The 12531-nt window shown below is 31.8% G+C and overlaps 2 protein-coding genes across 3 annotated transcripts; one reads left to right on the forward strand and one right to left on the reverse strand.

Annotated features, from left to right (window-relative positions):
- Positions 1-1637: 1637 nt before the first annotated feature.
- Positions 1638-6347, reverse strand: LOC136235447 (uncharacterized). Of its 2 annotated transcripts, none has more exons than XM_066025129.1 (12): positions 6206-6347; positions 6023-6121; positions 5836-5920; positions 5281-5350; positions 4600-4660; positions 4470-4523; positions 4038-4194; positions 3856-3952; positions 3669-3766; positions 2942-3048; positions 2040-2150; positions 1638-1940 (listed from the first exon to the last, which is right to left on the reverse strand). In XM_066025129.1, the coding sequence occupies exons 1-12, from the start codon at positions 6293-6295 to the stop codon at positions 1821-1823; spliced, it is 1149 nt and encodes a 382-aa protein (XP_065881201.1). In that variant the 5' UTR covers positions 6296-6347; the 3' UTR covers positions 1638-1820. The 2 variants fall into 2 exon arrangements, with proteins under 2 accessions (XP_065881201.1, XP_065881195.1); XM_066025123.1 differs by having other exon boundaries at positions 3669-3778.
- Positions 6348-9597: 3250 nt separating this feature from the next.
- Positions 9598-12183, forward strand: LOC136235456 (phosphopantothenoylcysteine decarboxylase-like). Its single transcript, XM_066025141.1, has 3 exons — positions 9598-9752; positions 10946-11293; positions 11582-12183. The coding sequence occupies exons 2-3, from the start codon at positions 10949-10951 to the stop codon at positions 11858-11860; spliced, it is 624 nt and encodes a 207-aa protein (XP_065881213.1). The 5' UTR covers positions 9598-9752; positions 10946-10948; the 3' UTR covers positions 11861-12183.
- Positions 12184-12531: the final 348 nt, after the last annotated feature.

Consider the following 12531-nt stretch of genomic DNA (forward strand, 5'->3'; position numbering starts at 1 on the left):
CAAAAGACGGCATACAATTAATTAATTGATATTTTATTTATTAATGTTGGTAATGCTTTAAATCGTCATCCTACACCAAATAGGATAAGTATCAAAAATCTAACCTTGTTATTTTTTTTTATGAATTGATGACTCAAATTTAAAATTTATTAATTAAAAAATTCTCTGGAGGGGTTGACTTAAGAAGTCATTTTGATTTTGAGAGAAGATATTTCTAAAATACAAATAAAAATGATTGAAAAGAAAATAACAGAAGAATACTTTTGTAGAATAAATAATACATGGCTCCTTATTTAATAATACCTAAAAAAAAAAGACTTTGTTGTATAATTAGGACTGAGTGACTGGGTCCATCCAAAATGGATAGGATTTCAAGGTGAGCACAGGAGAAGAGTCAATCCACCAACAAACTTCATTTCTCTCTCTCTCTTAAAAAAAAAAAAAAAAAAAGAATGGTGAGAGAATGGAAAGAGGGGACAAGTGATTTGGAGGGTTTTGTGATACTCTTATTATGGGCTTGCACTGTTATTACATGTATTATTTTCTCTTGCGCCGGTGGTGCCTCCAACGATAAAGTTTCTGCTGCTGCTCAAACTGATACTTATGCATCTACATGTGCAGCTGCCTGCGGTGGATAACCTCCTCCCTCCTCTTTCAACTAAATACCATTTGTAATATTGCATCATATATTCACTTGTAGAGATTCACAAACAACTTCCCATTTTTGTTGCTTCCTTTGCTTGTTTTTTTTCTTTTTCCTTGTTATACAAGTTTTCATAGTAAAGATTTAATGTAACTGCCATTGGATTGGTGTATATTTTCAAGTTACAGCAATTCAAAACAACTTCATATCCCAACAACAAGGATAAACTCTGACTTATTCTTTCGCCAAAACCCATATTATCATCTTTCTGTCTGTCTAAGAGCCTCTAGTCACAACCAATTCCACTAAACACCCTTCATGGACTTGTTAACAAATTTAGGTCACGTTTTTTGTTATTTAATTTCAGTATTAATCAATTAAATTCAATAATTTATCATTACTTATTATAATTATTTATTATTATTATTTTTATAATTTTTTTATTTTAATTATTGCTATTTATAAAAGATTATATTATTATTTCATTTTCAGTAGAATTTAGTTTAGTTCAGTCAAAAAAGACAAAACCTATTAAGTTCGGTTACAACTTTCTCCTGACATTAATTGAACTAATAAAATAGGAAGGGAGACACGTCTCAGAGTCACGGAGACGCCAGATGAGACGTGTCTGGTGCCTCATGAGGCTGCATCGGGAAAGACTTTTTGACTGGCTAATATCACTTCAAGTTCTTGTTTATTTTTTTCTTTTTTTTACCGCTTAAAAATCGCGAAGTAGTTATAACTTTTGAGTGTAATGACACCCTACTTGAAATTTCTTCAATAAATTCATATATTTTAATTTGGTTTGTTTAGCCCTTGTACTCGTAATTTAGGATAATCTAGCTCCTAACTTGTATATCCTGTTACACATATTTCACAATCTTCATAATTTGTTCAATATAAACTATAAGAATTACATTTGTCTTGGACGATAAATGTTTGAAAAATTAATAGATCGAGAGCTAAATTACAGTACTTGAAAGCAAAACGATAATTAGACAAGATTTTGGTTTATTTAAATGTAAAATAAGTTTCTTCAGTTTCCATCTGCAGCATACATAGATATGAATAATACAAAATATGGGTACATGTGTTATATTTATGGTAATGCTAGTACAAGGAACGTGTCAATATTATGAGAAAGTTTGCATTACACCCGTGACCCAACCAATTAAAGTTATAGACTGTCACGAGTCTTTCTTATTTCAGTGGAGGAGATATCCATCCGGAACTTTTCAGCTGGTATCGGGACAAACATGTCCTTTAACACCTCTGGAATCTCCAAGTCTTCAAGGACCTATACATAATAAAATCAGGCAAATAATAATTAACATGTTTTCCCTTTCCCTTTCCCTTTCCCACCCCACAACATTACATGAAATCAAATCAAACAGACCTTAAAAACACCATCAACATTACGACCCCCAACAAGGAATGTGCATCCTGTGTTTTTGCATTCAATCAGAATCTCTATCATCTTCCCATACTTTCCATCATAGTATTTTGGCTGCAAAACCATACAATATTAGCAACCAAAACAACTCATAATCACATCTCGTGAACATACATTTAAACATAAGTTGATGCACTCTCCAAGCTGCCAATCTAAGACATCACCCATTTAGGGACCCAAAGGTTCAGCAACCTAATAATAAATCACTTATAGCATTACAAGAACTAAATACCTAAAATTCCCATCAAATGCTTCATTCATGAAATGCAATTAAACCAAAAAGCGTAGGGAACTTATTTCAACAGGATCACAGCTGCCTATGCACATTAGCGCAGTTCAGTAACAACTAGAGATCAAAAGTAAATTAAATCCCAATCAAGTATTCAGGAAACCATATAATTTACTCACCAAACCTGTAACCATAGTTATTAGACTATGACTTATTTATGCCAATCTACATAACCCCAGCTAAAGCTAAGAGGCAAGCTCTGTTATTCTAAGGCCCATTAAGCTCTAATGTGTAGGCATCAGCTATCTTTGTCCTTCTCTCACATTGATAATTGAACATGTACCACTACCACATGCTAAATGCAAATAAAGATTTTTTTTTGTCCGATGATAATCTTAAAAACAACTTCTTCCTAATATTCTGCATTAATTGTTGGCCACGGACTGTGCAGCCCATAATCATTTTACATAATGAAAACCATAAAAGCCTGCTATAAAAACACCTGGTGGCTATCAGCAAATGTAGTTCAACATTGTCAGTTAAGTGCAATGCATTTGCAATAACAATTACAGAATGTACTGCATGCATATTTTATTTGAGAAAATTTAGTACGTACATTAATCAGTCTTGCTGCAGTGTCCGCTCCAATTACAAAAGCACTGCCAGGGAAGAGCTCAGCTTTCTTATAAAAGAAAGGCTGATTGGAAATAATTACCGTCTTTCCTGCCATCCAAGAGGAAACTCGTGTGTACATTAACCAAGAAGTAGACAATAACACTCCCGGGACATGTTGGTTTGACAAAAGACATATTTCAATAGTTTGATGCACTTCAGTTTTAAAGCAGAAGGAAAAAGAATCACTGAAATTGATTGTTGAATGAATTTCAGCAGCAAAAGCAGAGTAAAAATAGCAGGCAAGCCAAACAGAAATTATATACAAACTTCTGAAAATTGACAATCATAGGAAAACTTAATTGAGTTAAATAATACTCTTAACTACACTTTGAAAGACCTTTTAATCCAGCCATGTAATATTCTAGATCACACGTAGTCAATTTCCATCAGAAGCTGAAATGTCAATTTCTATGATGATTATATTACCTCAATAATTTCCAAACAAATAAAAATTTGTAATTTGACCTTAACTTGCATTGCTCTCTAAGCATGCAAATGGGCCTAACTATGTTACATCCATGCAAAAGTTTACCCACTCATCCACACATTATTGCTTGAGCGATGATGTCATACGAAAAATGCATCAATCACCCAGAATATGCAATGTCCAAAATGCCATAAAACACTAATCCATATGAGCTTCAAATAAAATAAATCACGATTCTCACCAACTTCTTCAAATTGCTTCACACGAGCTTTGATTTGTGATACTGACAATGGAGGTTTGTCAGCATTAACTGCTGAGATCTCAAAGCACGGATAGCCACTGCCATAAATACTGCAAAAGTGAGTGAACAATGAGAATTGACTTTTAACAATCCCGAACTAGAAAAGTTTTAACAGAAACTCATGTACCTGGTTGCAACTTCTAAGAGCTTGAGGTGACCCTCATGCAATGGATTAAAAGACCCAGAAAGAATTATCTTTCTCTCGTCATTTGGTGCATGAGTCACTGCAAAACAGGATTTTTTTTACAATAAATAATGGAAAAGAGTTAGTGTTATTGGGATCTATTCAATCCAAAGAACAAATCGTACCACTTGAAACTGCATAAACCTTAAAGCATATTTGCCCATCTATAAGTTGCTCTAGTTCTTGATCTTCAGTAAATTCTTTTTCACAGTCATTAGATGCATCGGATTCGGTCAACTGAGAAACAAATGTTGCCTGAACTTTACATTCATCAGCAATGGCCTACAACCGAAAAGAAGGCCATGAGAAAAGACAAATAATCAACCATCACATTGATCCAAGAAAAGGAGAGATACAACAAACAAATTTATTATAAACAATTATCTGCCATCATCAGATACACGGGAGAAAAAATAATAAAAGTGTTGCCAGCTTTATCACCTTTGTGATCTGAGAATTCTAGTAACTTCATATAAGAATGTAGACAAAGGCGAGAAACAATCAAATAACAACTTGTTGCCAGAAATATGTCACTGATCCAGATGACAATTACACACCTTGAGTAAGAGATGACTTGAAATTGTATCTTCTTCTTCACGAGTTCGCAGCCCCTAGATGAAATCATGAACTGATCACTGAGTACAACACTTGCATTGCATTTCAAAAGAAAAAAGAGTCAGTCATTACCTTTGACAATGTAACTCCAGACACCCAAAGTCGGTCGGATGTTCTAGTTGACAAATAAAATCTGTATATGATACCAATGTCATCTGGTTAAGAAGGTCAATACTCAAACTGCAAAACATCTAAACAGATTTCCCTTTTAGATGTTCCAAACTAATGGCATGGAACTATTGAATGCTCAATGAACATCTCTGAAGTTAGATCTCCAATGATTTTATAAACACCAGTTTTGTTGACAATTTAACCATTAGCATAAAGCATAAAACTGGAAAAAAAAATGTTCTCTACCAATTTTGGCTTAAGGAAAAGCATAACCTATATCATATTGAAATGAGAAATCGGCTACTAAGCAACAAACTGAGCTCAAATCCTCTAATTATGCACCTCAATTCACTATGGTGCCAATGGTTAATGCTAAGGATCTTTTCCCTCCATTTGAATTAGTTAAATGGCACACAAGAGGTACATTATTACTAAAGCCGCCTTCACTAATTCAACTCCAAGTCATTCTGTAAGTCTATCTTATCGATGCTCAGAAAAACGTTGGATATCGAGACTTTGCAAACAAAACGACATAACAAATACAAAACTTTTGGCATAAAAAAAATAGTGATGCAAATACATTTATTAATCGAAGTAAAAAAAGACCACACTTATAATTTGCAAAGTTGAAATGAACCATACCTGTGGTCACCGAGTTTCGGGCGCGTGCTAGCTAGAGAACCAGTAAAACCCACACCAAGCACTTGGGAACCTATTCAACAAACAAATAGATCCTTTATTAAAATTAAAATAATTACAAAAGCATTCCCAACTTTAGAAATGATGAGTACTGCTTCAGTAAATCCAGATTTATGGAGAAGCTAGCTAGTGCAGTATAAATAGAAGTAATATCATTCAACAAATTTCGAATTTACAGTAGAAGCAGTAGCTAGTTAAATTTGAAACAAAAAATTACATAGAAAAAAAAAAAGAATTTTGAGCAGCGTTGGTTCAACACATAACATAGATTTCACAAATATGTTATCATTTTATTGGGGATTGCTTGAAAAGATAAGTTGAAGCAAACTCCATTTCTGTTCAAAATTACATAATGAAGCACTAGAAAACATATACCATCTCGTATCTCGTACTTATGCAACAGTAAATGACCATTATCAATCTGTTCCAGTAATATAACAATATGATCACATAATTCAGAACAAAAACTAGTTAGGCTTTAGTTACAGAAGTATCAACCTGGAGTAGAAAGTTTAAGGGCGCGATTATAAGCCAACAAAGCCATTTGCTCAGCTGTTACTTGGCTACAATGATGAGTAGGTATCTGAAACAGGATTAGAAAAAAAAAAAAAAAATCAGATGAAGAAAAGGTAAAATACTAACTTACGAAATAGTCGAGACTAAAGGAGAAAGAAATGAAGAAAACCTTTCCAAGCAATTGAATCATGGACATCCGGGAGTAGGGGACGACAGCTTCAAGGACTGTATTTGTAGCTCCAGGAACAGACACCAACCACCCCAGCGCCTAATCGTAAGATAAAAATCAAATAGTTATTAAAGATTACATTTCTTTATTATATATATATGTTATATAGAGAGAGATAGAGACCTGAGAGGCACCGCCGGAGAGATAAAGGACCGCCTGTGTAGGAGTGGAATGTATGGCTTCGACCAAAGCTCGACTCCAAGGTTCCGTCATTGTCGTATTGTTTTTAAGATTGAGAATCACATTTTCAATATTTCCCTTTGTATTGTATGCCTCAAATGAATAAAGTTTCAAATTGGTCCTCAAAGTTGGTATAAAGAGGGTATAAAGAGTAAATTTTTAACTATTTATTTTTAAATGTATTTTTTTGCCAAATTAATTAGCAGTAAATAGTAAGTATCTAATTCGGTTAAAAATATTTTATTCTTTTAAATATGAGTTTGAAATTATGTTTTTGACAGTTTAAATTACGGTTTTTACTTTATAAAAAAAAAAAAAAATTTACGGTTTTTACTTTTTTTTTGTATTTATAGCTTGAAATATGGTTTTTGCACTTTCAACATTTAACTGTCACTTCAAACAGTTTAAATTAAATTTTGAAATGGTTTAACTGTCACTTCAAACCGTAACTTTTCGGTGGCGTTTGAAATTATAAACTTAACCATAACTTTTCGGTAAATTATAAACGTTTCATTTTTTACAGTTAATGGCGAAAAGTCACTTCGAAAAGTTACGGTTCGAAGTGATAATTAAATAACAGTTAAACCATTTCAAACTGTAATTTAAACTGTTCGAAGTGACAGTTAAATGTTCGAAATGCAAAAACCATATTTCAAACTGTAATTATAAAGAAACTGTAAAAACCGTAATTTAAACTGTCAAAAATATAATTTCAAACTCACAGTTTAAAAAATAAAACATTTTTAACCGAATTAGATATTTACTACTAACTAATTTGGTAAGGAAATGTTTAATTAATGAATCTAAAATAAATAGTAAAGATTGAAGTTAAATTAAAAGTTTAAAAAATATAGATGGACTTTTTTTAAATTTTACTCTAAATTTTTTGAAGAGTGGCCTCTTCAAAACTTTTAATATATATATATATATATATATTAAATAGAAAACAGATTCTATTTTTTATTTTAAAAAAATAAATAAATTATGAAACGAGAAGACAAACTTCCAGTTTCCTTGCAATTTGGAACCGGAAGCTTGTCTTCCAGTTTCGAATCCAGTTAAAGAAGATTTACAGTAGAAATATTTTTAAATTGACTTTTTAATGAAAATGGGTCAAAATCCTTAGTACCTAAGGATGTATTTACAAATTTGAAAAAAAATCCAGTTTTAATGACTGCTTGATGTGATTTTCCAGCTTTAGTGATAAAAATAAGAATGTCAATAATTTTAACATTTTGGTGGTTTGGTTCAACCTTCCATTTATTATATATATTTAATATTTTTTATATATTATTTACATCCGGTTCAATCAGTTCGATCAAACAGTTGAACCTATTGACTTCTAAACCTTTTTATCCCACCAATTTTTAAAATATTGATATTCATATTAATTTTAAGGATCAATTTGAACATTTATTCCTAAATTTAGTGTTTAGACTCATTAATGGGTCGAGTTATTTGGACTTCGACCAAATCTAATAGGGTTTTGTAAAAAAAAAATGGTCAAATACATGAATATCATAATTAAGTACAAAATTACAACTAAGTCATATCATCAAATTTAATTCTTAGGCCCCGTTTGTTTGGAGGAAAATATTGTGTTCTGGAAAATTTTATGCAGGAAAATAAAATATTTTCCTGCGTTTGGCAACAACACTGGAAAATATTTTCCGATGTTTGGTTACAACACTGGAAAATATTTTTCAACCACTAAATATAGATTTTTTGTATTTTTTTATTTTCAATTGTATATATAAAACACAAAAAAGAGATCCACATGTATTAAGCACAAATTAAGCACCAAAGGAATAGAATAGCAAAAACAATGGAATAGAAATGTGGAAAACACGAAAACGTTAAAAAACGTGAAAAGATGTGGAAAATACGAAAACCTTAAAAAAACTTGAAAAGATGTGGAAAACACGAAAACCTGAAAAAAATATGGAAAACAGAATAACATGAAAACACACACAAGAAAACGTGAAAATTTGTTAAAAACACAAAAATTGAAAAAAATGTGAAAATCACGAAAAGTAAAAAATATATTAAAAAATGAAAACATGGAAAAAAAAGTGGAAAAATACGAAAATGTGAAAAAAATTAAAGTTAAAAACACAAAAAAACGTTTTTTACATTTTCATATTTTTGGCATATTTTGTACGTTTTCTTATGTTATTAACGTTATTGTGTGTTTTTTTTGTATTTGTCTTCATTTTTTTTGTGTTTTCACGTTTAGTTTTTCGGGTTTTCCATTTTTCACGTTTTTGTGTTTTTTACGTTTTCGTGTTTTGTTTGCATTTTTCGTCTTTTCATGTTTATCACGTTTTTCACGTATTGTCACATTTTTGTGTTTTAGCATTTTTCGCGTTTTCGTGTTTTTCATATTTTTTTACGTTTTCGTGTTTTTTGTATTTTTCACATTTTTGTTATCACTTTTTCGCATTTTTCATGTTTTGTGATTTTTCAAGTGTTTGCATTTTAGCATTTTTCACGTTTTCGTGTTTTTCGTATTTTTACGTATTCATGTTTTTTTTTTGTATTTTTCACGTTTTTGTATATTTCGTGTTTTGTCACTTTTTCGCGTTGTTCATGTTTTGTGATTTCAAGTGTTTGCTTCTTTTTTTACGTTTTTGTGTTTTTCGTGTTTGTTCACATTTTCATTTTTTTACGGGTTTTTTTTTCATAGTCTCGTGTTTTGTAACGTTTTTGTAACGTTTTCACATTGTTCATGTTTTTTCGTGTTTCATATTTTTTGTATTTTTACATTTTTTAACGTTTTTCCCATTTTTCTCTAAACGCGTGTGTTTTGGGGAAAATGTTTTACCCTTTTTCATTTTCCATTGACTTATTTTCCTGCCCAAACAAACACTGGAAAATTGGGAAAATATTTTCCTGCAGAATATTTTCCCCCAAACAAACGGGGCCTTAATATGTCATTATTCTCTATATATTATGATTTTACACTATAATTTAAAAATTCTAGACTCCAATTCATAAACCATAAACCTAGAAAATATATTCTAAACTTCTAATTTATAAATTTCAATCCTTAAAGTATATTAAAAATACTGATTTTACTAGTTTGATATAATCCAAAATTATAATTTAACATATTCGTAAATAGTTTTTCAAAGATGAATTTTTGAGTAATTTTCCAAAAAAACAAAAAAAATGTAGCCCAGATCCAATCAAGTTTGCTGTATTTAGGCGGCCTCGTATTCCGACTCAAAAAGTGGAGATGAACTTTATCATTATTTTTTACAACACATGAAACGACGTCGTTGCAATTAAGGTGTAGAACGGCGTCATTTCGTTTTAAATCCCCCTCCCCTCCCCTCCCTTCCCTTCCCTCTGTCTGCGATTTCTTTCCTCTGCAATAGAGAAATCGCAGCAGGGTTCCACGTGTTGCTATCTTTTCGATCTTGAATTCGATTCGTAGTCCAGGAGAAAAGCTGATCCTGTTCATTGCTCTTCATCTTCAATTTCTAGGGTTAGTTAATTTAATCAATTGTATTTCTATTAAACTCCAAGGTTTCGAAATTAGGGATTTTGATTTTCGTGAGCAACTTCTCAGTATTCTCTTTGTTATGCAATTCATGTATTGATTTGAATGATTTTGGGGAAATTAGTACTCTAGATTTTTTCTTTTGGAAGAGAATAGTCTAGATTTTTTGAAATTTTGTTAATGGTTAAAAACCAATAAGAGAGGTTAATGGTTCCTGTTGCATTTGGATATGTTATGTTATTTAATTATCATCAATCATCAATCATCATGGTTTTTTGGTTTAATTTTTCTTAAAGCTTCTCCATTTGCTGTTACTTGTATATATATTATCTCTTCTTTTTAATTGCTAACTTTGGTTTTACATGTTTTGTTACTAGATGTTTTTCTTCATTTCACTTTGATTTTCTTGAAGTTTTTTGTTGGGTTTTGCTGCTTCATTTATTTAGGATTAAACAATATTATGTGTCATGTCCATTTTAAAGTTTAATGCTTCGGGCTCTTTTGGTAAAATCATTGTTGCATCTGGTCTAGATTGTTGTTTTGGTGCTAGTTCCTATTATTCAAATTGTTATGTCCTAAAATATTTAGATTCTTCTCTTTTGAGAGAACTTGAGTTTCTGTAGTGTACTTGGTAATTAGTACGACTATGGAAATCAAGTTTTACAGTATTTTTCTTCTCTTCTAAGGATCCATCCTTGTTTTACTGAGAAAACTTAAGAAATTTGTGCAATGGAGGAAAGAACTTCCAAATGTAGTATTAGTTAGTGATCAGTGGGTAAATAAGAAGTTTGATTTTTTTTTTTTTTTTTTTTTTTTTGGTCAAATGAGTCTGAAACTGAAGAACAAGATCACCACCTTGCTTTTGTTCCCACAGGTACTGTTACATCATAATGTTTATAAGGAAATAGATAAGTGAGCCAACTGAATAGCTTAACTTTCTTGCTAGCTGGTAACACTAAGATGAGTTTTCTTTTCCAGTATCTCTTGATTTGATAATTATATAGGGGATATCAAGCATTTTTGCAAAAATCTTCATAGTTTTACTTTTTTTTTAGTAGCTTTTCCATTTGCAATATTTTTTTGAAAAATTGGCAAGTTGTAGGTTGAAGATATGTTTTAATGCACACAAAGCTCTTAGTTGTCTTTCAAGTTTTAACTTCTCCATGTTGGTTGGTTAGATTATGTCATACTCAGAAGCAGCTACAAAAGAAAAGGAGTCAATCCAGGTAAATGCTAGTGTTAGGAAACCTAAGATTCTACTTGCTGCTAGTGGAAGTGTAGCCGCTATAAAATTTGGAAATCTTTGCCATTGTTTCTCGGAGTGGGCAGAAGTAAGAGCAGTTGTCACCAAAGCTTCTTTACATTTCATCGATAGAACATCACTTCCTAAAGATATTGTTCTTTACACTGATGAAGATGAATGGTCTAGTTGGAAAAAAATTGGAGACAGTGTGCTTCATATTGAGCTGCGGAGGTGGGCAGATATTATGGTTATTGCGCCATTGTCAGCAAATACACTTGGAAAGGTATCAAGTATTCTGAAACTTAATATTTTGTCTATTGTTATTGATGTATTTAACTGAAGTAATAAAGTAATGAGTTGCTTGTTTTTTAACTCCTTTTTCTCCTGTGGAAATTCCTCTTTTATTTGGTTGTTTACCCTTTCAAGGATTTTTGCTAAAAGGATAGATAGATCTGGCAATATCATATAAAACAAATGGGATGGTCTTGTTGCATAATCTTGCTATTCATCAGATATCTAGTTATGATTCTTATATCTTTGTTTGTGAATTATTGTATATGTACGAATACAGATTGCTGGGGGATTGTGTGACAATCTGCTTACCTGTGTTGTTAGAGCATGGGATTACAACAAGCCCCTGTTCGTTGCACCAGCCATGAATAGTTTCATGTGGAGCAATCCTTTCACAGAACGGCATCTGATGTTGATTGATGAACTTGGAATTTCTCTAATTCCACCTGTCACGAAAAGACTGGCTTGTGGGGATTATGGGAATGGTGCAATGGCCGAACCTTCTCTTATATATTCAACCATTAGACTCTTCTTGGAGTCGAGAACTCAAGTCAGTTAACAGCAGGGGGATGGAGGAAGAGTTGGTTATTTAAAGGTGAATGCTTTATTTTGGCTCATCTCGAGATAGATTCGTTTGTGGTGAAACATTATGAGTTAGGATGCGGACGTTCGGACTTGTGTGTGCGTGATAGTTCATCATTAGAACGTTGCATAGTAATGCTGTTTTTAGTGTAAATTAGTGATTGTGTTGTGTAAGAATATAGTTCTGTTCATTTCCTTGCCTTTGGAGTGAAACCAGAGCTTGTAAATTCTATCACTGTAACGAGTGTGCTCTGTAAGGATTAAATTAAATTAGTGAGCTTAATGGAGTTTAGAGTGAAAGTTCTTTGTTTGGTTAGTCACGTCACAATGTTGTCTCACAATTTTCAAAGTTTTCGATAGTTATCTTCGTTTATAATATATGGGGAAAAGTACAAAAACAAACTTTGTGATTTGGACTATTTTTAAACATAAACTACGTGGTTTAAAAGTTAATAAATTGGTATCTTGAGGCACGGTCCAAACTAATGGTTTTTAAAAAAAAATGTCAAAATTGTAGTCAAATGTCAAGGGATATTTTTTTTTTCTTTAATAATTTAATTTTATGAAATGGAACTGACTTTTGACGACTGAGAAATTGGAACTCTTGAACAACCTTGAAATACCGGAAGAAACTATAAAATTACAAAC

Source organism: Euphorbia lathyris, chromosome 1 (genome assembly GCF_963576675.1).
Source record: "Euphorbia lathyris chromosome 1, ddEupLath1.1, whole genome shotgun sequence".
In the NCBI taxonomy this organism is placed as follows: Eukaryota; Viridiplantae; Streptophyta; class Magnoliopsida; order Malpighiales; family Euphorbiaceae; genus Euphorbia; species Euphorbia lathyris.